The sequence below is a fragment of the Vigna angularis genome, chromosome 11 (genome assembly GCF_016808095.1).
Source record: "Vigna angularis cultivar LongXiaoDou No.4 chromosome 11, ASM1680809v1, whole genome shotgun sequence".
NCBI lineage: Eukaryota > Viridiplantae > Streptophyta > Magnoliopsida > Fabales > Fabaceae > Vigna > Vigna angularis.
The window spans coordinates 2,221,995-2,248,507 of record NC_068980.1 but is presented as its reverse complement, the minus strand read 5'-3'; the positions used below and the strand labels follow the sequence as shown (position 1 = coordinate 2,248,507).

Here is a 26,513-nt window from a genome sequence, read left to right as displayed (position 1 = left end):
TATTTAATGCTCCATTTTCTTATTTTTACTCAATATGGAATTTAGACTCACTTAAATTCTTAACATTAACATGGATTCCAAAATCATGAGAAGGTATCTCAAAAAGATGAGCTTGCCACATACATTCTGTGGTGGCATTGCTGCTCTCCCAGTCACCATCCTTAGCCACTGGATTTGATGTTTGGACCCAATACTTAGTACAAAACCACATGTGGTTACTTCAATGTGTGGGTCCAAAAAGTGCATCACTGGGACACATGATAACAATTCACACTATACAATGTAGGATAAAATGTGTAAGGATCATGTCAAACTGCAATGCTCTTATACTTAATTCTCTGACACTATACAAACTATACTAACAGATTCAAAAGGGTATTTAAATTTCTAGAGATGTAAGTCTGAATCATTGATATTGCCAGGTTATTTTATGAAAGCATCAGAACCTAATTAATGGCGTCACATTGGCGGTTTGCATTTATTAAGTAATAGAACAGCAAGATTGTGTAAGGGATTTCTTTTTAGTTGAAAAGTGTCTATCGTGCTTTTCTCTCGCGCACTACGTTTATTTTAAAGTTTGAGCATGCATGTGTTTTGCTTTTCAAAATATATAATTAGGATAGAGATCATGGTGCTGCCTCTGCAATTATCATTATTCATTTGATTGAAATTTCAAAGCAAAAGCAATCACTTTTTTGGTTTTCTCTTTTTAGTTTCTTATGAAGTGTTGTTGGGGTGGTAGATGTGATGAGTTTTCTAAGACAATTTGACTTTCTGTTGTCGAAAGCTACAAAGCAAGCAATTCCTTTTTAGTCACTGCATCAATGTCAATGCTTATTTTTGGATAATTTGTTGGTAGGTATTTAATTATAGTAACACAATATTATCAGAATCATCAAATTTGGCTGGATTGTGAAGAGTATCAAGGGTCTCTATTCTCATCAACCACCCTTTAGTCACTGTTAAACAAACTTTTTAAAGAAAGCCAAGTTATTGTAATTTTTAATAATTTTAATTTTAATGATCATACATATTGAACATACTCAAGAATATGACATCAACCTTATCTTATTCTTTTTATCATTGCTGTCATGACTCGTTATGTACATGTATACCAAACCTATTTATGGTTTGTGAAAGAGAAGTTGTGTACTTCAAGAGCATAAGGAACTTGGCCCGAGAACATCATGTACTAGTTGAAATCTTTATGTTACTTTTTTGTTATGTCTGTCTGAAACCAAAATGTTTGACTGTATTATATTCAGTTGACATAATACTTGCATTTTTGGTTCAACAATTGTGTCAGAATACTATAGAAGTTTTGAAGTTCCTGGCCAAACGAACTACTTATGGAAAACTCAATAAGCAACTTGTTCTTTTCCTCTTACTCATGTTGATATGGGACCAACCACATCTTCTTCTAAATAAGGCACATTTTTTTTTCTAAATGTTGTCAGTTACTGACTCAATGAACCAAATGTTCAATTAACCACACAAAACTGTGCATGAGGATAGCGTTGGCCAAGTATGTCCTTATCAACCTCTGGACCACCCTATAAAAGAAAACAAATTCTGCAATTGCATTTTTACGAAAAAGTAAAAGAGCATTCGTCTCTTAATGTGATAATGATGCTGCACAGTGTCAGCTTCACTATGTACAAAGTGTATTAATTTTATTGAGGCGAGAGTATAATGTAAAACAAGTAAGATTGCAAAGGCAGTTTCGGTGAGGTGGAGAGAAGGTAAAATTTTTGAATTTGGTTAAGTGGGACCAAGTCTGTCGACCAACACAACTTGGTGGCTTAATAAGGACCTTCTTGGCATGTGGAGGAGGAAAATTATGAGGGTAGAGTGTTCATTGTGGGTTAGGACACTTGAAGCTAAATATGAGTGTATTAGAAGTATAGAAAATCTTGATCAATGAAGAGAAATGGATGAGAGTGATAATGATGATGCAGTAGAATAAAATTATAATATATAAAAGAAGTCAAACTTAATTTTATTGAGTTGGTTTAATAAGATTAAGGTAAGTGTTGTTTCAAAACCTTAATATGATTTGGAAACCATGTTTCATCTTTTAAGGTGATGGGAATGTCATGTATTTAGCATGAAGTGTTATCTGGTTGGCCTTCTTCATCCAAATGAACACTCATACATATACAGCATCAGATGATAACACTCACACCCTCTGTTAATTTTCATATCTACTCGCTTTATCCATTACCTATGTCACATTTTCCTTCTTGGATAGATTTTTACACATCTAATTTTAAATATTATATTATCTTTTTTTTTTTAAAAAAAAAACCGTCTTAATTTTGATTACACACTCAATGATGTGATACTCAATTCTTGTAGTGTGTGTTCGTAAATTTATCACATTTGTTTACATTTTTTAAAAGGTTCCTCCAAATTATCTTTTGCACTAATTGTCCACAAATATTGTAACTATGGAAAATGCTTTAATTAATTAGATGAAAAGAGGATAGAAATTGAAACTTTAATAATTTCAAGAGTATATTTAATAGATTTAGTTAACTGCGGAGTAGATGAAAGACTAGTAGAGGTAATAATTCCAAAGTAATAATAGTACAAGTGATGCATTGGTCTCACGTCTTTGGTATTCTACTAATTGAATTCACATATGAACCTACCAACTAAACTAAATTCGAGCAAAATTTGCTAACCCTAACAGAAATCTACCACACTGAACCAAAAGTTTCGCTGCATTACTTCCTTCTTCTGATTGAACCCATTTGAAAAAGGATAAATTGCCAGCAAACTATGGTGCCACAACCTTTGTTCACCATAAATACTGTTATAAAGGATCTTAGAGGCTTCTGATCTGACCTATATGGCACAGAAAGATATGCTGTTGGAATGTGGTTGTGATACAGCATCTCCCGCCAAAGTAAAAAGAGGAAGTCATATATGTTTTGTAGATGAATACATACGAACAAAATCTTCAGAAGTTGTTTTGCCTGCTCATGTGGAAGATTGTCTGAAGATCATATTCATCTGTTGTTCAATTCATCTGCCTAGAAGAGGAAAAGAAAGGCAATTATCAGCAACCTATACAAGAACAGAATACCATATGTTTGCCAACACTCGACAGATAGAGGCAACATCATGAATGATCAATGTTCAAGCCTACTACATAAGAACAACAAGAAAGAGTTGCCTGAATTAGTTAGATATGTTGTTCAACAAATGCAAAAAAACAATAACCTTGTTTGAAACATCCTATTGATGCCTAGCAAGGGCAAGTGGGCCAGACCCACGCCCAATTTTATAATTAAAATTAAAATGACAAATAATTTAAAGATTTTTTTTTGCATTATGTGTTTTTTAAAAGATATAATAGTATTGTAATTTAAAATCATTATCACTTATGAATTGATTTAAATGCAAATGTAGTAATCTTTTCCTTTTATAATTAGAAATATTAAAAATATTACATGGTTAAGTTATATATTAAAAAAAAAAACACTGGTGGGCTTGTGTTCTCTAGTGGGGTAGACCAGAGCTCTTAGCTCGTCGTGTTGTTGGCCCACCATAAAAAAGGCCAAAGTGTCCCCTTTGGCCACCCTTTTGATGCTCTCTAAAAAATCTCATAAATCTCTTTATTGCCCATGTATGCTATATATGTATTATAATGATGCATTATACAACATCTTGCTACAACATAGTATTATTAATTCCTTCCCATGTCCTATCACGTTGAACAATCTGGTAGCAAGTAGCAGGAAAACCAGTTCATGACTGTGTGCATAAAGATTTGGTTAGTCAACAAGAAGTCAAACATCCCAAAATACCAATCGTTTTTTTTATGTATATTTCAAATGCCAGTTTCTGTCGTTTCTTGGTTAATTCCAGTTTTATGCGATAATAGAGTTGGTTTCTACCAAATTTCAACTGGGAAAGCAGAGATTAAACGAGAAAAATAATAGCATGCGGGAGTGGATGCATGAAACTTACTATTATTTCTTCAATATTCAGAGTCTCTGAAGAGTCAACTGAGAATCCCAACTCTAGCATTAGCTTTTCCAAGCGATTCACATTTGTCAAATACAGATAACCAACCTAGTTCAATGTCTGTGTCAGAGAACAGGCTGGAAACAACTTTCAAATTATAGGAAATAACTTGTTTCAGATTATTCTTATTAAATACTCTGATTTTCGATTACAAACGAACAATAACAGTAGATGGATATGTAGCAACGCACATGCAAGAAGAAATCTCAAAGCATTAATGTGGCAACTAGCCCTTATCCTTAACAGTTGACTGCGCTACATAAATTGTACAAATAAAACAATCATGCTAATATTTCATATAAGCTTTGTTTCAAAGAGTAAGGCTGCAGCCTGGAAATACATGCATAAGCGCTAAAAAAATGATAGCCGTTTCAGTTTGAAATACAAATCTTTAGCATAGAATCATACATTAATGGTCACAATCAAATTTGACTAAAATCAATCACAACAGTCCACATATGATTATATGATTAAGATTTGTTGTTCTCAAAAGAATTACTTTCAGGCTTAAATGTGGTTTTAGTTCTTTTGAAATACCATATTTTCTCATTTGGACTCCCATTTTTAAAAAGTTATAATTCAGTCTTCATAATCATACTTTTTACATTTCCTATATAGTTTCTTTGTTAGTCTTCCATTCACTTGGTTAATTAGAAGTTTACATGTCTCAGAGGAATGGAGGACCAAACTTTTACTTCGATCTTTTTGGACCCTCCAAATATCACAGTTCTTCATGTACTCCCTCTTTTCTAAAAAGCTGTCATCCACTCCTTCTATGTCAAGTGTAGCGACCAAACTTTAAATTTTTTTAAATGTAGGCCCCAAAATAAAGTATGATATAATATTTTTTGTAGACTGAGAAAATAATGTCAAACATAGGAACCAAATTTAACACTGACAAACAGTAAGAACCAATCTGTAAGCATGTTTCATAAAAGGACTAAAATGAAAGATTTTTCCATGGTGGATTAAAACAAAAAATGTATCCAGAATAGGGAAGATTTTTAATTTTATATATATCTATCTGTGTGTGTGTGTGTTTTAATAGTAATCGCAGCAAATTATCATGTTACAGTTGTCATCACCATTTTAGAGTTAAACAAATATATAAAGGAGATTCTCAAGAATCAGATAGCCATTTTGTGCAAGATTTATATCAAAAGAAGAGAAAATTCATAGTTTGAAGGCACTGACTAATGTTTCTAGTGAAGATGCTCTGCTATACACAGCTGTACCAGCACGTTTTTTGGTCTTAGTTTTGCTGGAAACTATGTTTTTTCCCCATCGAAGAACATCCCTGCAATAAAGATCATTAAAAGCCATAGCCAAAACAAAAAACTTAACAGATTTACCAAGATCTGCCAATTCCTATCATGCTGGGAGTGTAATCAATCCTGTATTGAACCAGCACTACATTAGCATAATTGAAAGTCAGTTTCTTTTCCTTCTTTCCTTTTTTGCAATGTTTACTGTCTATTGGCTCCATCATCACAATGGTTCCATCCAATCATCACCATGTACAAACCATGAGACAGACTGAAATGTTAAATCTAGATATAATCTCAAATTTAGAACATAAATTTGATCTAAAGCTACCCAAACCAGTTTTTTTTTTTCTTCGTTTTTATTTTTTTACAAAGATCTGAGTTCCAGGACCTCAAGATAGACTTTATAGGAAATAGTAGAATCTGTGAAATGAGTTTTTATGATTCAATAGCAGTATTATTTGGACTCATGCTATTTAAACTAAGGCTCATGGGTGTAGATCCGTCTGGTGACAAACCAGAATATAGCTTTGTACTAAACAAGGATGCAATCCTTTTGTGGAAAATTTCAGTTCTATACCAAAACCAGTACTGAAGTGTCCAAATGACTTCAAGTTTGAAGCATGCCAAAACATTTATAAAGCAATGTGCTAAAACGGCTACAAAAATGAACCAATACGTGTATCGTGGTTTGTTCAATATTTGATGCAATAGTTGTATAAATTAAAGGGATTCCATTAGTAATTGAGATAACAGAATAATTATTTCCATATCAATTAATTTTAAGGGCATTTTATTTTGTAACGGAGGTCTTTATTAACCACCACTGTAATAGAGGAGTCCAGATTCTCTACTGGTTTTTTTGGTGCTATCCTCTACTGAGCACTTAAAATACACTGATGTTATAGAGAGACACAGTAGAAAATTCAAATTCGTAACTAACAGAGACACCATTGAGACCTAAAAGTAACATATTCTAACCTCTCCTGATCTGATAAGAAGTTACTTTCAAGAAGTTTCTGCAGCAATGCATCCTGGAATGAAGAATCCATAAACAGTTTAGTATATGCTATAATTCGATTAGAATCACATTTTAATTCATTAGTAACAATCAATAAAATTTGAGGACATCACCGCCCATCTGTACCAAAAATTAAAACACTTGCAATGACAACTAAGATATGTAATTCTAACAATGAAAAAAACTCATTCAACAAATTCAGCCTTGGGAGAATAGTTTCTGAAGTTTTCAAACCAGAGGAAAAAGTGTTAAGCACATGATTTTATAACAAAAATTTCAGTAGTGTTGACCCATATTATTTAAGAAAACTCTGAAAAACACAGAATTTTTAAGACAAAAACTAGTTTTAGGAGCATGTGGTTGCTCTTTCTCCTTTTCCTTCTTTGTTTCAAATACTAATATCCAAGAACATATTACAGAAGAAAATTAACAAAAAGTAACTTACAAGCTTAAAAATTATAGAATTACCAAACAAATTTAACTTTAAAAACAAAGCTCTTATTTTAAGTCTTATGTTTAACTTTAAAGTACTTTCAAGTTATGAAAAAGTTGGGCCAAACGCCACCTTAGTGAACTTCTTATGTTCCCTCCTTGAATTGAACTCTATTATTTTCTGCTACTTAAATCATATCTCATTATCATGGTTCATGATTTACTTCTGGTGATGAAAGGATTTACTTTGTACAGCTTAACACTATGTATGGAGCAAATCCTATATGCATGTAAAGCTATATCAGTATTTGCAGAGAAATCGTGAATAGTACCGAAAATTGAGAAAGGAATAAAGTATAACATTATTCAAAACAGAAAGATCTATATGTCTATAACAGTAGATCAAGCTAGAAAAAGTACATAAATAATTCCTAACCCTCAATTAGGTGAAAATAAAGTCTGACAGATTTATAGATTAGAAAGAAAAAAAAAAGAATAATGGAAAAAATATATGCCCATAAAAGGTACTATTATTCAAGATTTAGCATGTTACTTATCTACTTCCATTGCATATATGATACATAAAGATAAAATAAGCAGTAAGGAAAGAAAATATACTTGAGCCTCACAACGCACAACTGCCATAACCCGAACATTGTATTCTTCAATACTTAGGGGAGGAAACAAAAAGTGCCTACGAGCGTATAGCTGCATGTTCCAAACATAAGAATTGTAAGAATTTCACTGAATAAGATATCTGGAAGTTCTAAAAACATAAGAATGGTAAGAATTTTAATACATAAATCTTATAATATGAACTAGGCAAGTCTATTGACTGTGTTCAATTGCATAGTGGATGGCAATTTATAGTTTCCATCAAAAAATTAAAATTATAATAGATTTGTAGTCTTATTAAAACACTTGTGCTTGGCAACCAAAATTTTGTGGGTAACGAATTCAATACTTGACCAGATACCGTATTTTTAATGCATAGTTCATTCATATTTTAATTAACTCTGCATTTCATCAAAGTAGTCAAATTCAAATTTGTCAGGTTTCCCTTTTAGTCCAGAAAGCACATTCAGTCTTAGTTGTTGCCGCTTAACAATACACAAGAAAAATTACTTATAGCCATGGTTTTAAATTGTGGATGTGGTCATTGTTTTATGTTGCAATCAATGACATTGTGGGAAGCTGCAGGAAAATGCAGTTGATGCAGCTGAATTTGCAGTTGTGGACCACAATTTAAAACCTTGCTCTGGCTATTGCATATCATCGATGTTAAACAGTGCTTGCATAACTTTGGCATTAGGCACGACCTCATGGCTAGTACTCAAAAAGACCAACTTCCTTGAGGAAAATGCTCATTTGATCGATAGGGAAATCCAAAAACAGAGTGCTAAAAAACATACCGAGCTCAAACTTCAAGTGGCAAAGCCCATTTGTGTTCTAATAGTAAATCCTTAACAGAATTTATTCTTTACTTTTCAGGCAGTCATAAATATAGTTTTCCAAAAACACAGAGAATGAAATTTGGAGCGAATAAGCTACTAAAGATAAGCACCAAAACAGACCTCGTATATGCAATCGCCGATGTAAGCCAGAGTAGCAGCGTTAAACACAGATCGAGGCTTCACCACTTTTGGTGGAGTTGGCAGCCATTTCTCATATCCCAGATAAGTTTCGTCTTGCTCTTCTTCTACATGAGCTGCAAATATGTATATGATTACTATGAAACATGGAAATTAAAGATAACTGGTAGCAGAAAGGAGGAAGAAAGAAGGACAGAAATACCTATAGTGGGGAGAGGAGTCGCGCGCTTGAGAAGATCAGAAATGTATTGGTCCCTCTTCCGAGTAATCGGTGCAGCGGAAGAAGGAGTGGGAGTGGAAACGATGTTCTTCTTAAGCTTTCTGGGAGCGTTGGGGTTGTAAGGGAGTCTCTGTTGCGTGTCCCACGAAGCTCGCACTGCAAATTTCAGGGAAGAAGATAAAGATGACAGAGATAACAGAGTTTCCATGGTGGCACAACTCAAATTCACCTTCAACTCACGCTGTTGATATTTCTACATCGGGGTTTGCTATTGGCACCCCCTTCGCTGTTCAAACCCCCTGGTGTGTGTTAATTTTTTTTTTGTCCATATGAAGATTTATTTGTTCATAAGGATAAAATGGAGATAAAAATAAGTTTTTATTCAAAATCAGTTTCTGATGGTATAAATAGTATAATGGTATAAATAAACAATACAATATAAAAATATAAAAAATAATTATTATCCATCATTATCAATATTTTTTTTAGTAAAAGGATAAAATAATAAAACCTTATCTCATATAAAAATAATAAAATTTTATCGTATGAGTAACAACGTAAATATATTTATTTATTTTTATATATTTTGTTTTCCAATTTTATTCTACTTTTTAAAATTAAAATAATTATATAATCGGTTTTATTTTTTAAATTATATTTTTAAAATTAAACAATTTTGTATATGATAATTTTTTTAACTTAACATTTTTTAAAATTAAAATAGCTATTTTAAAAAAAATTATTTTTATTATAATAATTATTTATATTTACTTTAAATTAATATTTTTTATCATAAAGGCACGTGTTTTCATTAATAAATAATAATAATGATTATTTGGTTTATATTGAAGATATTAAAAAAATTAACAAATAATTTGGAAATAAATATAAGAAAAGTTAGAGACTAGAGAAGAGGAAATAAAAATAGATGAAACATAACAAATGCTATTTACTTATTTATTTATTTATATAGAAAAAGGAATATAAATATTGGTGATTTAACGACGCCGTAAGAGCCAAATTGATCGATCCTCTTTATTTGTTGGAGTGTGGTTGCTTTGTTGGGTTTTGGTATTGGCGTTCTTTGTTCCATCGCAGAAGACCCTTTCCCCTCTTTTCTTTTCACAAGGTTTTTCTTCTTTCTCTCAATCATCAATTCACTCTATGCATCGATTGAATTTTTCGTTCTTTTTCGTATAATTTCTTTAACTGTTCTTTTCTTTCGCCTTTTCCTCGTAATTGTAATATTCGTTTTGATTCTCAGAATATAAAAATGTTTGCAGTTTAATTTGTGAGTGTAATTGCAATTTTATCTTCGTCTATCGTTTTAGGTCTTTTGACATGGCATCAAGGCACCGTGTTCACAGAGAACCCTTGAATGGCAGAAGGGGGTATCCGCCGGATGGACCTTATGCTCGCGGGCCTCCGATGCCGCGGCCCCCGCCTATTCCGCCTCATCCGGCTGTGCTGGAAGAGGAACTTGAGTTTCAGCATGCTGAGATGCGGAGGTTGGTGGCAGACAACAGGAGGTTGATTGATGACCGCATGGCGTTGCAGCGAGACCTTGCGGCCGCGAAGGAGGAGCTTCATCGCATGAATCTCGCAATCGGTGACATTCGCGCTGAGCACGAGGCGCACTCGAGGGAGCTTGTTGAGAAAGGCATGAAAATGGAGGCTGACCTTAGGGCAAATGAGCCCCTGAAGAATGAAGTCATGCAACTGCGGGCTGAAGTTCAGAAACTTAATAATCTGAAACAAGAGCTGACAGGGAAGGTTCAGACACTCACACAAGATGTTGCAAGGTTACAAGCAGATAATCAACAGATTCCTATGATGAGAGCTGAGATGGATGGCCTTCACCAAGAGCTAGTGCGTGCCAGGTGTGTGCTTCAGTTGCTGCCAGGGTTTTCATTCTCTATTGTCAAGCTCTTAGATAGGTATCTCCACATATGTTGCTTAAACTAATAATTGTTTCATTTTTTGTTTCACAGAACCATGGTGGATTATGAAAAGAAGGCAAACATAGAGTTCATGGAACAGAGGCAGTCCATGGAAAAAAATTTGGTTTCCATGGCCCGGGAAGTTGAGAAATTACGTGCTGAGCTTGCTAGTTCTGATGGAAGACATTGGGGTGCTGGTATGTCAGGTATGACATTTCAAAAATATTTATAATTTTTTTAATCATTTACATGTATATATTGTAAAATATATAACAGACACACATCAGAGTAGTGTCCATCCAGCCATGCTATTGCCCACTATAACATTATTGGGGTTGGCCACTGCATGTTGCTATCTAGGATTGATAAATGTGATAGACCACCAATCTTGAAGTGTCTATGCATCATGGCTGAAAGCTGATTTCATTAATCATTTAAAAGCTAGCCTGAATCACATAGTTCCAGTTTGCACATATATTATCGTCGTTCTTTTTTTCATATTATTTTTCATGTTTGCTTCATTTCTGAAGGTGGGCAATATGGAACAAAATTTGGTAGCCCAGAGGGTTTTCCAGCTCCGTATGCAGATGGATATGGCGTTCACTTGGTATGTGCTTTCCTTAATGATTTTAGATTAAGCACTCTTTAATTTGCAGATGGGTATGGTGTTCACTTTTCATGTGATGATGTCTAGGGTTCTGCAGAGAAAGGTCCTCTGTATGGGGCGAGTGCTGCTACAAGAAAGGGACATGAGAAGCCTCGCATGAATCGACGTTGAAATTCAAGTAATTACTGTTGATGATGAAGAAAGGCTTGCCATCGATTTGCCTTTTCTGTTAGCTGGATGGCGGAGATTGAGTTTGATGTCCTACTGTGTATGCATGCAACACCAATGGTCATTTTATCTGGAACTCTGGATATATTTAATCCTAAACTGGCATGTGTAGGTTTTAGTGTTGGTTTTCTTTTTCTTAGAAAAAAACATTACTGCAGTATCTCTATGTTTAAAATTCAATATGACGGATTTCTTCCCTTTATCTATTTTCCATTGATACATATTTCTTGTTTCAATTATGTTTTTGGTTGCTATTGTTAATAGTATTTCTCATTTCTTATTCTGGGTAAAAATATATTTTTGTGTTGACCATGAGCTGGAATGAAGCAGTGTAAGGTTGAGATTTTCTATATCTCTTGTGATGGATAATGTGGGCTGAAGTTAAAAATGAGGGGTTTGTCAAGCTAGAATTATTAGAAGACTCTTTCATTATTTTATTTCTGCTTTCAATTGTTTACCTTGTGCTCCTTGTTGAAATCTGGGCAATGTTTTGAATGAATGCTGTCGCTGTGTGCATCTCATGTCAAGGATTATGGATTTGTGATTTTGGAATTAGTCCTGTTACTTTGGCAGAGGACACTGATTGAATGCAGAGGAAATTGGAGAATAAATTATGTTAGGCTATACTTTTTGGTTTACTCAAGTTCAAAAGATGAGAACTTGCTCTTATTCTGTGATTATAGTACGCTTTTGTTAGGATTAAGCGATAGATCTAAAAGTTTGTAACTATTTGTAAGATTGGATGAACCTTCCTGAGGTGCCGGAGATGGTGGTGGCAAGGTGGATTACATTTAGCTGTAAAAAGTGTACTGCTAGCAACTGGTAATTTGGTATCCTCATATTATTGGGATATACATCTGGGAATTGCTTGTGTTGCAAATAACTGAGGTGTATATAGGATGCCTTTTTCTTGGAGATGAAGTTGCAAGCTCGGTGAACTTTATTTTGTTTCTTTTCCTGGAAAAGTTGCTTGTGTTGAAGGGGGTTGTGCTCACATTTGGAGGCGATTTATGCACCTGCACATAATATTATGTTTCGGAGTATTGAAGCATTTTTAATTCCTGATTTTCTTTCTTTGCCAAGTTTCTGATCATAACTACTACTTTTTGCTGGCATGGAGGGGAACTGGTGAAATGTGTTGGTTTTGTCATAGATGGTATTAATGATGAATGATGAGACATTTGCATTGTAAGGCTGTAACAGTATTGCAGGAACATGTGTTTTCCTCTTCAGATAATTTGGCATTCGGTTATGTTTGTTGATTTGAGGAAAACTACTAATACAACAGATGTGGATGGAGATACATATATAGAAATATGTTGTAATTCTGTTTAGTCTTTAGAAAACCTGAATTGTTCGCTTAGACCTTTTGGAATTTGACAAGTTTTACCTTGACTGTCGAGGGTTTACCACAACCCTTCTCCTTTATCCAGAATTGGGAATGTCTGAGACTTATTGGTAGGATATGACTTTTGTTGTGAATTGTTCAGTTAGACCCTGGGTGTTTTAAGTTGCAAATACTATATGGAAGTTGATATCGATTACAAGGTATTATTGTACATGAGAATCTGAGTTCATGGTGGTGTCACATTTGCTCAGCAAGAGAGTAGTGCTATAGTGTTTGTATTGTTCTTGCAAACTATTTATTTGAAGTGGACAAGAAATTGGTTGATGAAGGTAAGAGAGATGCTAATAGTTAGTTTACAAATTTGTCTAGGTTTAGGATTTAAGAAGGATGGTATCCAATTTATCCGATCTTAAATATTGAAATTTTGAAAGAGAAAGAAATTGCTATCTCATACCATCACAAAGTTTCTTGTTCTTTATACCAAGTTGAGGTGCTGAAATCTCTTTGGTCAAGGTCCCCCACAATATGAAAGCTTCTCGTATTCACCATGGAATATCAGAAGAAAAGGCTTCGAGCCTGCAGTATGTGTGAAGGCCAGCTGTTGATCAGAAAGCTCATAGGCAAGTATTCTGCTTCTCTTTATCGGTCTAAATGATGTAACAAATCTAGAACATGCTATTTGTTACCCTGCTGCTTACAATCATGTAAGCTTTAGTATGCTGCTTAATATGAAACTTAATTGTTGCACACCTGAATTAGAGCATAGTAGGGTCAGATCATTTCAGATTTTGTTTGTAGTGATGCCATCTAGCCAGAAGTTTGAATATTAATGATCAAGAATTTAAAACTTAATTCTATATTAGTGTAATGATTTAATGCAATGCTAGCTGCCAATGTATCCTATTTAAAGTGTTAAGAACTTAGCTGCATGCCTGGAGCAGTCTGAAGTTGCACGGTGGAAAATTTTCTATATGTAATGCTCCTATAGATCTTGATTTTTCTTAGACTGCTAATACAAGCAAAAAGGAACATTCAATATTGTTAACTCCTTTTGGATATCCAGACCACCCAGTTAAGTTGGGGCACATTATTGCTAAAGTTCAGAGTTTGCAGCTTATAGATTGCATTTATTTCCAGTGGCTGGTTGGGCATACTGGTTGCCATTGCTACTTTTCTCTGTTAGAGATTCACATATGTATGTAGCAGAATTTGGAATTTTCAAGACTACTTAGTTAAAGGGCAATAAGGTTCAACTAGTTTATTTTAGGTTATATTTTAGTTATTATTGCTGACTTGAACACGATATTACGATTTGGAATTTGCAGTCTCTGGAATAAGCTTGACTGAAGGAGACAAGATGAACTGTCAGCTTCCTTAGTGAGATAAGTAGATAGGATTAATCAACTTCCACCTAGATAAATAAATAGCTGCATTCATTTCATTATAGGTAGTGCTTCAGTAATTGGCCTCGGGAATCTTTGGAGGTTTCTGTTACATTTTCTCAGAGCAAAGGATGCTAGCAGTCTTGTGACTAAATTCTCTTGAGATTTGTTCGATTATCATACATAATGATTACTTTTTGTTGTTCTGATACTGCTATTTCTATATAACATAGCTGGGTTCTTTCACTTGTGTTTTGTTATACTTCTCGTATATTTTCACCTACTGCTACTGAACTTTGTATGCATATTTAAGTTTCTTGTCATTTATTTCATCCTAATCTTTTATTTATGTGGTTGCAGATGAAAAGCTGGGAATCTTGTTTGGGACGGAGAAGTTGAGACAGCCCCATGCATATTTGTTTCGAAGAACACCATTAGGTTCTTTGTTATTTCAAAATGCGAAATCTGTTGAAGTTTTATCTGGAACAAAGAACCATTTATCACTGGTGGATGGGTGTATTTTTCCTGGTCGTGATGGATTGAGATAATGGTACTAACACGACTTTGTTGGGTTGGATCATCGTATTATGAGATTGGAAATGAAAGCATTGGTGGTAAGCATGGATGGTTTCGGTCAAATTTACAAATGTTAGTTTGCTAGATGGATCATGAGTCCATGCTTAAGACGATGCTTACTATGTTTTAGGGATGCCTCTTTTACACACTTTTTTTTTATGTTCTCATGATTTTGCATTAAAAGACATTCATGTTGCGATGTGTAGAATAGTTTCAATGCGAACCTACTACACATTGCGGACGACCCGGGATCATCATTGATCAAAGCCTTAGGTTCTCATCTTCTGATCAAAGCTAGTCAACAGAGGTTGAGAGGCTATTTATGGTTGATTGTAATGCACTTGCTTGTGATCGTGCGATTGCGGTTTGGTTGTCATTGAACTAGGTAGCCGTTACTTATTAGGGTTTTATTATTTTAAGGTTTATAAAAGTGGTGGCTAAATTGCTTTCTTTCTATTATTGTGTATTTGTGCAACTAATTCATTAATTTCATATATTGTTTTCTCACCCCTTTTCAGCTGAAGAATATTTGGTATTCTCGTTGAATTTTACATGCACAGATGCACCAACATTGGACCGTCTCCGATTTGCAATAGCGAATCTTAATTGGAGCAGTTTTTTTTTTGCACAAACCATATTTCGCTCATATTCTACTGCATATTTAAATGGAGAACTTAATGAACAGGGTTCTAATAACTTTTTTTTAAAATCAGATATGGTTTTGATATTTTGAAGGATCAACATGTCATTTAGCATTTAAGTTGTTTACGATAAAATGAAATTGGGTAATCGAGACAGCATCATACTTGGAATAAACGTATCTGTAATTGTTTATTTATTTCAGGCTTTGTTTGTTACGTTTTATTCACTCGTTTCTCGTAATATTTATTTTTTTTTTTAAAAAAACGATTTTGAAACATTCGATTTCGAATGAACATGATTTTGAAAAGAAATAAGAAAAATATTTCTTATTATAGCATTTTTAGAAGTGCCAGGTGTACAAATATAATGATAGATCTTCGATAAACCTCAGTAGTTGATACCTAAGATATTTTCAAAAAACTATATCAAATTAAAGTGCTTAGATATACTATTCAAGTCTAAATTAACATCTATTATAATTTTTATCTTATAAAACACAAATAAGGTAATCTTTTATGTTGATTATATGTTTACATCATTTTCTAAAAATTTTATACAGTTCGTTATATTATATATCTTACGATGTTAAAAATATGAATTTAATACATATTCAACTAAAAATGAATCACTTAATGAACTAAAGTTTTTATAAAGCGACTTACAGTCACTTCTAAGAAAAAAGCTTGAAGTCAGATCCTAAATAAATGAGTTATGGGGAGATTTTTATTTTAATTCTAACTGTTAAAAATTCAGTCTCACTACATTGTTTACAAAAAACCTCAATAAAAAAAAATACCTTGATAAAAAAAATCCTTCATAGATATCTAACAGTGAGATCTAGTTAGAATCTTCTTAAATAGTAAGATTTTAACTTTAAAATAATGTTAAAGTAAGATTTTGATCTTTTGATATAGTTATGTTTCAAGGATATTATTGCTTTTCGCCTTTAAAATTATTAGCAACCCACTTTAACAAATTATTTCTAACATATATTCTATATAAGTTAAAAGATGTTGTAAATTGTACATTAGAAAAAGGTACATCATTAAATATTTGAAAGTTTTAAAAAAAATTATAATTTTTGATAAATTTCAGCTATTAGTATGATTTGTCAATATAGTAAATGTTAATAGATAGTATATTTATAAAAGAAACGTGTTAGAAAAATATGTTTTTAACATTTATTTTATTATTTTTGGTGCAAGATCTAACTTACACGACCCTTTGATTCATAGTGTAGCTCATGAAATTTTGAAATGAATATAATACATCAATGATGAGGAAAAATCTCTCTTTTCAATTATTACTGTGTGGAGACTTCATGTTTTAAGTAAATTGGCAACATGGTAGATAATTAAGAATGATAAGATTTGAAACCACTAATACTGAAATTTGATACCATTTTTTATCAGCAAATGCCATGCAAAAATCCTATGTAACAATATATGTGTTCTTAAAATTGAATCCAATTATAATTGAAAATTGATTTATAAAACGGTTAATCAATTAAAACTGACTACTTTATTTATTTTTTGTTTGGATCTAATTGTTTTGGTTTGATATCAAGAACTGAAAAACAACTTATTTTTTCGAAATGGAATATGATATATTTTAAAATAATTAATAAGTAACAAACATATACAATTTCATATGATTGGTTTACTGTTTAATTAAATTATATTTTCAACATATTTAGCTTTATAATAAAAAAAGAACAGATCAAAATACAAAATCTCGTTAAAAGATTAAATAGACAAAATTAACTTTTTCTTTATTCTTACATGAATTTTTCATATTCAGTCTATTATAAACTAATTTTGTTCGTATTATTATAATTGCGATAAACCAACAACTTTTTGGAGTAAAAAAACAACTTATTTAAATAAACATTAGGGTTAATGGTATGAAAAAAGTTATCACCTAATAGAAACTATTAAATTAGATAAACAGTACAACACTACACCATGAAATTGACTTCAGCTTCTTCATTCAACAGAATTATCCCTTGAATGCAGGAACCCGTTTTCAGTTTCACAAAGAATCCTGAATCAACGCAGATCCTAAACTGCTGTGTTGAAATGGCATAGCAAAGTTATTATACAAGTTAAATAATCATCATTAACGGAGGAACTAGTCTATGTTACCTTTTTCTATTGTTTCATCTTTCTCTTTTTCCATTTATCACTTTCATCATGTTGTAAAACTAATTTATAATATATAAATAAGTATAAATCTTATCTTATATACTTAATTTATAAAATTGAATTAGATTTAAAGTCTAATTCTTTATTAATCACTTTCTGAGTTTGAGATAATTAATTTTCTTAATTGCTACCAAACAGTGGTCCTAATCAAAACCTTCGGAAAATATGAGAGAAGAAAAGGAAACAGATACTAATGACAGTGACAGTGATGCTGATATGATAACACATTTGCCAGACCACATTTTGGACAACATCCTTCTCTTCTTACCAACTGCTGATGCTTAATTAATTTTCTTCATTCAGCAAGTAGATTAATATCATTAGACAGGTAGCAATCTGGAAATAAAAATTCTACTTCTCCAAAATGGTTACACATTACAAAGTAAAGCAGGATGTCCTAATTATTGATTAGTAAAATGGTTAAAGGGTGAGCATTTTCACAGACAACTTAAATTATGGTGACACACTTTCTTCTTTTGACATGTATAAAGCTTCCACTTTCTTCTTCTCTAATCACTTATTTACATGAATTAGTTTTGCCGACTGAGAAATGCCAGTGATTTGTCAATATTGTTATGAAAACTAAACTCCAGAGTTGATGTAATTGTTTGTTGCTTGCTTCTATTAATACTTACAGCAGAAAAGTCTCAAGATGACTTACATACAAATTTGGAAATCACGAAATAGAAAATATAGTCCAATGTCCATTTATGCTGACAGCTATTGGAACAAGGTTATTATATTCCCTGTCTCGTGCAACACATTTTAGTGTTAACTGTGCATAAAATATTTAGATACATAGCGAAGTTAAACATTCCTTACAACTTTTATTGTCAACAGCTTTCAGCTTCCTATGTATAAATAGGAACACTTATTTCAGTGTGAAAAAGATAAGCAAAAGAATGGTCTCTCTAGTCTGTGTCCGTGTGACAGTTGTATGGTTAACTTAAGTGGTGAAGACAGGGTTTAAGAATTTTGATCTCTGCCCCCTCACAGGAGATTTTGTATCAGGAAAATGATCACCGCCATCATCTGGGTCCTCCACATACCCTTCTTGAGTTATTTTCACAGGGTACCTTACAAGGTGCACACCTTCCATGTCTACAATTTCTTCACTGCTGTACATTTCCCACATATGATCCCCTATTGACCTCATTCTCTGCACACATGCCAAACTTTCTGGCTCTAAGAACAGTTCCTCAGCACTTCCCGTGTGCTCATACCACAGTGACATTCTGTATGCATGAATATCACCACGGTTTACGTGGTGATCAACTCCATCTTGAAACTGGTATGCCCCAATGGCAATCTCAGTGTCCCTTTGTCCATCCATGGATCGTTGGTTCACATTGGCTGATCCTATTAATATGTAAATGTCGTCCACTGGTGCCAGAAGCAACAAAAGAAAATGTTAGATAACCCACACCACAGTCTGTGCCACAATTCTACGTAGTGCAATTCAATTTTTCTGATTAAAGTATAAGTTATTTGAACAAATTCACTTGCACTGCACTGTTCTATTGGTTATTACTGAAATAAAATGATTATAACAGTTGTTTTTCTGGCAAAGTAGTGGGAAAAAAGCTGATTGGAGAGTGCTACAATCATACCTATCATCACCTTTGAATGAACATAAATCGGGAACCTTCTGTTCTTCTGTGCATTCCAGTATTGTGTTGCAGGATGGGGAGAAAGTGGAGGAAGAAACTCCTCCTTTTCCTTCTTTTCCCTGTTTGCAAGGCAGAAGAAATTCAAGTAGTCTCTTGGATGCCCTGGCTCCCCACTTTCTGTTATTGCTTCTCCAATCAACCAATACATCATTGTCATTGTTTCTCTGGTCCAGTGAAGTATATCTTGAACTGGTTCACTTTCAGGCACTCCTTCTGGCCACATTGGTATGACTATGTACACTGCAAACCTCTCTCTTGCTTTGATCTTACTAACCACCTTCAGTGCAATCTCAACAGGAATCAGATTGCTGCATCCACTGTGCCTATCTTCTTGCCACAAGTGACACCCTCCAACAAAATACTGGTTTTCAATGAATACAAACCTATCAGCACGCCTAATAGCTTCAACATAAGCTTCATGGATGCTTCTCTCCACAGTTAGCCTTCTAAACAACTGGCTAGCAGATACATGGTCAATTGACCTGTATACTTGGACTTTCCAATTCCTTTCTGTTGGAGTGCTCGAGTATGTGGGAATGAGATTTTGTAGAGTGTTGGCAGGAACTAGAAGAGAAGGATCGCACTGCTTTGTCCATCTTTGCTCAAAATTGGTTAACACATCCCATGCAGCCTCACCAATAACACAAGCATGAGCATCATGCCAAGGCTCTCTTGGTCCTCCTTTATTGAGGCTAGCTTTTGCAATGTTTGTCTGGTAGAAGTCATGGTAATCGGATTCCTCAGCAAGTGTCTGAAACAATGAGTGTTTTTCTGTGTCATAGCGGCCACCACACAAATCTAAACCACCCAAAAAGCTCATAATTTCTCTGGCATGAACAGAGTAGGGTGTTCTGGTGTCCATAGTTATGGTCTTCTGATGGTGAGCAAAGAGTGTGGGGAACTTGTGGTGTAACCTGGGACACTTTCTGCATATTACTTTAGTGTGTTTGAAGTAGGCAAAAGCTTCCTCGTCATGAGTGTTCATCACACCTTTGTTCTTAATCAAAGGCAAAGATGTTTCGTCATCCCAAATCATAACCCTCACAGCCACTCCTTCCTCTGCCTTCTTCTTCAATAGCTCACCCAGATTTATCTCCCTAGCATGAGGGATTTCTGTTTGAGGATCTCTAACCTGCACAAGAACCACACTATAGCTACTCAAAACTAAATTTATACTCCATTAGCTAGATACATTTACCAGAACAATAAGAAATTGAAATGAGATCATGTTTACCAGAACCATCTTGGGATTGAAAGACCAGCCTGCAATATAAATCAAATATTTTGCACCCTCAATGGCTTTATAGACATCTTCCCATAGCTTTAATGGAGCGCCACAAAGGTCAAAAGGAGGGTGGAAGGTAGATGAATGGTGAGCATCATGATAGAGTTTAACCTCGCAGTTGGACCTTTGTGGGAAAGTAGCATCCCTAAGCCCTTGAAACTCCCCATTGCTTAGTATCTTTCTCCAACTTGGTTCCATTTCTGCTGGCTTGAACCACAACATAAATCTTAACTTCAGTTGTGGATTTGGTTTTCCATTTTCCATGAGAAGAGGGAACAATCCATTGATCAAACTCTCTTCCTTCAACCGCTTGGCCTGCATGTGGAATTTTCCCAAAACGAAGCATGATGTCTTCAGTGTAATGGTGATAGTTGAATCTTCTGGATGAGCACACAGAATCTGAAAGGTTTGGTTCCACACACGTTCACGTTCTTGTGTCGTTTTCGCCACCTTCTGTTTGCCTATCCTAATGGATACATATGCAGGCTTTCCTTTTCTATGTACACACTGAAAAAAAAAAACGGAAAATCAACACATGCTATGAGTTTATAGACCAGTGCAGAATTCCCATGACAGCTAACATTAACATATTAATATTAAAGTTATGCAGAGCTTACATTGAAGGGGAAAAAAGGTGAGTAAGGTGTGGCATTGAAGATGGTAGCTTCAATTGTTCCATGGATGAGGAACTTAGACATTTCCTCCATTGATTTAAGCACCAATATGAACTAATGATAGAAAATGAGTAACTGGGGTTTTGACTTTTGAGGGAATGAAGATAAAGTTAAAACTGTTATCAAAGACATATTTCATATATGCATATATATAGAGGTTGTGAGGTTGGTGTTGCAGAGGAAGAAGCAAAGGGAACCTTCGAATGCAATTGAACTGTTAAAGGGCTGCAAGTTAGAGAAAACTTGTGGAATTATGCATAATTAAACGTATAGTCACAGCCAACCGTCACGTCTGTTCTATCCAAAAACACAAGTTTTTGCTTCAAGCTCAAGTTTCTTAAACTCAAATCACAGATTTTCGGCCGCCAGACTCAGACCACTTAAGACTGGTCCAGTATTTCGTATATTCTCCTTACACATACGAGGAATGCTTCAAACATTCTCATCCAACTTCGCATGTTAAACAATAAACATTCTTTTGTCATCCGTAAAATCTTTGACATAGATTTTAATACAGTAGTCTTGTTATTTTTTTATTTGTTTATTAATTTTTTATTATTGTGATGACATATTCTAAATTCAATAAAAAAATGTTGTCAAAAACTCTATATCATTATCCTTTGTTATCATATACAATTTTATAGACTGCACAACTCAAAAAACTTTTATATAATCACTTGAAGAGCCTTACCTTAAGAGTTTTTTTTTATATCAATTTCTTTTTTTTCTCAGATATTAAAAGTATGTTTTATAATTTTCTTATACCAAAATATCTATATAATTCATAAAAAGGTTTAAATTAACATGAACATGAAATGACAAAATGAGATCAATTGCTCAAACTTTTTTAAATTTTTTTTTGGCTAAATGAGAGAAAGCAAGCTATATCAAATCATCAAAATTTATATAATCCTAATTTACTACGTAATGGGATTTTTAATATTATCATCAAGATAACTAAATTATATATAAATCTTAAACACATTCCATCGTCGGTTTTTTGGACATTCATGGATACCACTTAATTAGACCAACTTGTATGTACATGATAACTTGTACGAATATTATTCATCGTAGTCTAAGTTTAAGTATTTCCAATATTATTGTTTTGAAAAAACACTATTTATTATATAAAACTGTATAGTCATTAAACAATTCTTGCAATTTATATAAAGGGACAAAATACTCCCAGGAGAACTAAAGAAATTAAAGTTCTTTCTTTAACATTAGTAATTTCAAAAAATTATTATTAAATAATATAATATAATGGTAATTAAGATTTATTTCTTTAGGGAATTAATGGGATGAGATTCTAATCTCATCAAGAAAAAAAAATATTTTTTATTTTGCAAGACTAGTAATTTTGTTATTCTTTTATAGATGTTTTATTATATAGCCACTAGTACAAAAACAAACGTTGAATATTTTAGTACAAAAACAAACGTTGAATATTTTGGACTTTTCAATCAATTTTTTTTATTTTTTTAAATTAACTGTCATCCTTATTTACAACTCTACGAGATCTGAAAAACATAAAAATAACAAATTTTAGTTATTGATATTTTGTAAAGCATAAACTATGAACGTGTAATATAGTATCAACAACAAACAACAATGACAAACAAGTTCAATCAAACAACAAACAAATTCAATCAAACAACAACAAACAAATTCACCCAGACAATAACAACAAACAAGTTCAACAAAAAATAACAAGAAACAAGTTCAACAAATAACACGAAAATAATCGGTCAAAACAAACAAAAATCATACATAAAGTAGTAAATTAACTAATTTTGACGTCTATTGAATTCACTAATTTTGACGTCTAACGCTGGTACATTCGACGTTTTATATCCTTTTACGTCGAATTATAATTTTAAACGACGTTTAATAATTGTATTTATTTATAAAAATCAATCATTTTTAAAATTGACTATTAAATGATTCAACAATGAACGTTATGTACTAGTCAGTCATCCATTGCTTTAATTTCATACAATCTAATTTTATTATAAAAGATCCCGTCCTATATATTAATTTTATTTTAAATATTATGTTCTTCTTTGACACGTACACATAAACCAAAATGCAGATGTTATTTACTAAGAAATCTATTAAAAGTGGTTATTGTTTTATTCTCATCAAAGTTGAAGTATCTATCTATTAATCATCATCGTTGTTTCTTTGTCATTGAATAGTTAATCACATGTTTCAACATTTTAATTATAAAAGATGTACACAATTTTTGTCCTTTAGTTCTTTGTAATTTTTTATGCTGTTTATAATTCAAATTCTTGCCACCTATTTATTTTATATTACGTGTAATATGTATGATTATTGCATATTTTATATTGCGACTTTTTTACACTAAAACATAAATATCCAAAAACCAATTTAATCATTTAATAAAAGATTTTTCATACGTGAAAGTTTGAAAGATCGATAAACTTAAAAAAAAATATATATATTACTTGTACAAAAAAAGAAAAAAATTGATTATTTCTTAAAAATGTTAGCCAGCTATAGATAGAGGCACATAGCTATATGAATATACAGAAAAAAAAAAAAGAAGAAAAAACCTTGAAGTTTGAATAACATAAAGTCTGTTTCTTTAAGCATTGAAGAGGCAAGTCTGAAAAGTTATGTTAGGGTTCTTCTTCATCGTGCTACCATATATTCATCATGTGCTTCGTTATGGAGTTAGTTTCACAAATAAAGCAAGCTTCCATGGCCACACAAGCATAAGAACTTGTGCCAACTCTTCTAAATGGCCATGAATGATTATGTGGAAGAAGAGTGCAAGAAACATAGCTTATGATTTCTTGAAAAGAATATATGTATATAAAATACAACAACAAAATTTTGAAGCTATTTTGGCATCTGTCTTTAGTTGTTACCGATAATGCAAAGATCCAATTGCCAAATTATACTATATATCATACTCTATTCATCTCGATTCTGCAGTTTTTTCTGTCCTCAACCACTATGTCAATATTTTATTAGATAATGTATTCACTCCATTTACACGTTCATCGTATATGAAAAAGATATATATAATATTATGGATAGGAATTTTATTTCAAACTTTTTATATTTATGCCTAAATGGCCGGCATTCTGAATTGATTTTGAGGGAGTGAATATCTTGATTATATCATTAAATACATATGTCGAACTAGCAGGGATGATCACTCTATTAGTGATTATTGTATTAAAATAATAATTAAATTTTAATATATTGAGATTTGTTGTTGATTGATGTATTTGGTTAAGTATTAATCAAATAGTTTACGACAGAAATGGACTAGAGTTTGAACCTATCCATTACTCGATTAGACTTCAAAGATGATCAAACGATCATAATATTTAAACATTTATCACTAATAATTAAGTTTACAGATAAAGTGTATTTATCGAGTATTAGATCATAATTAAGCTTTTTATTAATTATAAGTTCATCTCAAAACTTATAAATACAATATAAAGTAGAGAGTTATATGATTGTATTTATTGTTAATTTAATATTTTAGTATGATAAATGAACCGTCATAATATTGTTTTGATTGTAATCCGACTCACACAAAATAATTGAGTTTATTATTTTACTTGCTATCATATTATTATTAAATTATTTATTAACTTTTAATTTCATATTTAAAATATAAAGTAGAATGTTATATGATTTTTAATTTCATATTTAAAATATATATCTTAATTGTTAAAATATAAATTTAAGTCTAATTCAATTTTATAAAATTGATATACGTGTTTATTTACAGCAAATTATTTTAATCTAATGATGTGAGATTAATACAATTATTTTAGTTTTTTAAATTGTACTGTATTTTAGCCTTTTCAAACTAATTAAGTTTATAAATAATTTGAACCAAAGAAGCTGGTAAAAGCTTTATGAGTTGGTATCTGGGCAGCAAAGCAAAGGAGGGAAAAAGGTTAGATGATAGATCATATTCATTGATGAATTATGAAGAATTGATCATTGAAGGAAAAGAAAAAGGAAGAAAAAAGGTTGTGTTTGACGAACTCTCTTCCTTTTCTGGAAGAAAAAGGAAAGTTATGTTTGGGAATCTTCTTCTCGTGGGGACCGTTTGAACACGTGGCGCTTGATGATTGGTTCTTTGCCGTCCCTACAACGCTGGTTCGGCTCAATGTAATGTGGTCTGGTCTCTCATCCATACAAGCCATATGTCCCTTCTTTTGGTGTCCAATGCTTTAAGTTACACATTAAATTATATGTAAAGCTCATTCCCAGTTCATTCGTAAAGTAAGAAATTTTAATATATTGTTTGAATTAATAATGAAATAAAGAGGAAATATCGGAAAATGATAAAGATGGTAGAAATAGATGAATGTTAGTTGTTTTGTCAAGTGTTTAAAAAAAGAAATTGTTTAATTAGTGAATTGTTAGACTTAAAATAGAAGCTGTATTTATTATTATATAAATTAAAGTGTGTAATAACAACACTGACCAATCATTCCTCTGCCTAATATCTCTCTATCGAAATATATTTAATTTATGGGTAGCATTGTTTCCCTTCTACTACATAAAAAATTAACATAAATATATTGTAAGTTAAATATTCACGGAATAGGATTAGGTCGAGTGGAAAAAAGTATTTCTTTTATCATAAAAGTCAAATAACTAGAGGTATAGACACGTCTCATTAGATAGCAATAGCAATATAAATATAAATATATAATGCATGTCCAACTATTTCATGTCGTAATTATATTTGTTAACATCTATATCACAATTCTATCACAATCCAAATATTTACAAGGATAACTTAATTTATGCATAAATATACATTTGGTTAATTTACGTAACATTTTAAAGTATACTAAATATTAGTTTAAAAAATATCATATTCATAAAAAAACATATTTTAAACACAAAAGTATTTTAATAATTTTTATTTTTAATTTAAAATAAAAAATAAATTAAAAATTATTTAAATATCTTTAACCAATATTAGAATATTTTTACCAACCAGTACATTTTTATCTTTAACCCATATATATATATATAACTTCAGAATTTAATTAGAAAATTGTTACTCAACAACAATTGTAATACCGTTACTTCAATAAAATTCATACACAAAAATGTCATGCACCAATAATCAATCAAGTTTTTAAAGCTAAAAGTAATTCAATAAAAATAACATACCTAATGATTAGTGCAGAATAAGAATATAACCACAAAATATTATGTTGATTATAGAAAAAATAATATAATAAATTAAAGACTTAAATACTTACTTAGTTCCTATTTAAATGCTTTTTAAAAGTGTAGACATTAGATTCTAAAGTTTTCAAAATTGCATGAATTGAGTCTCTTCCGTTCAATGGAAGGAAACAGAGTTAACTCC

At 32.2% G+C, this 26,513-nt stretch overlaps 3 protein-coding genes across 7 annotated transcripts; 1 reads left to right on the top strand and 2 right to left on the bottom strand.

The window, feature by feature from the left end:
* Positions 1–2,485: 2,485 nt before the first annotated feature.
* On the bottom strand, positions 2,486–8,832 carry LOC108333922 (uncharacterized). The gene is made up of 7 exons (XM_017569431.2): positions 8,548–8,832; positions 8,328–8,461; positions 7,372–7,461; positions 6,282–6,334; positions 5,230–5,332; positions 3,979–4,083; positions 2,486–3,038 (listed from the first exon to the last, which is right to left on the bottom strand). Exons 1-7 carry the CDS (start codon positions 8,771–8,773, stop codon positions 3,015–3,017), a joined length of 735 nt encoding a protein of 244 aa, XP_017424920.1. The 5' UTR covers positions 8,774–8,832; the 3' UTR covers positions 2,486–3,014.
* Positions 8,833–9,546: 714 nt separating this feature from the next.
* LOC108333921 (protein FLX-like 3) lies at positions 9,547–15,358 on the top strand. Of its 5 annotated transcripts, none has more exons than XR_008246169.1 (7): positions 9,547–9,694; positions 9,897–10,445; positions 10,557–10,711; positions 11,036–11,112; positions 11,200–11,448; positions 14,431–14,684; positions 15,165–15,358. XR_008246169.1 is itself a non-coding variant. In XM_017569430.2 (5 exons), exons 2-5 carry the CDS (start codon positions 9,907–9,909, stop codon positions 11,281–11,283), a joined length of 855 nt encoding a protein of 284 aa, XP_017424919.1. In that variant the 5' UTR covers positions 9,547–9,694; positions 9,897–9,906; the 3' UTR covers positions 11,284–11,542. The 5 variants fall into 5 exon arrangements, 1 of the variants encoding a protein (XP_017424919.1); XR_008246168.1 differs by lacking the exon at positions 15,165–15,358 and adding an exon at positions 14,853–15,102; XR_008246170.1 differs by lacking the exon at positions 14,431–14,684.
* Positions 15,359–18,108: 2,750 nt separating this feature from the next.
* Positions 18,109–21,557, bottom strand: LOC108333372 (phospholipase D alpha 4). Its single transcript, XM_017568798.2, has 4 exons — positions 21,065–21,557; positions 20,397–20,954; positions 19,103–20,294; positions 18,109–18,875 (listed from the first exon to the last, which is right to left on the bottom strand). The coding sequence occupies exons 1-4, from the start codon at positions 21,152–21,154 to the stop codon at positions 18,439–18,441; spliced, it is 2,277 nt and encodes a 758-aa protein (XP_017424287.1). The 5' UTR covers positions 21,155–21,557; the 3' UTR covers positions 18,109–18,438.
* Between the last annotated feature and the right edge of the window lie 4,956 nt (positions 21,558–26,513).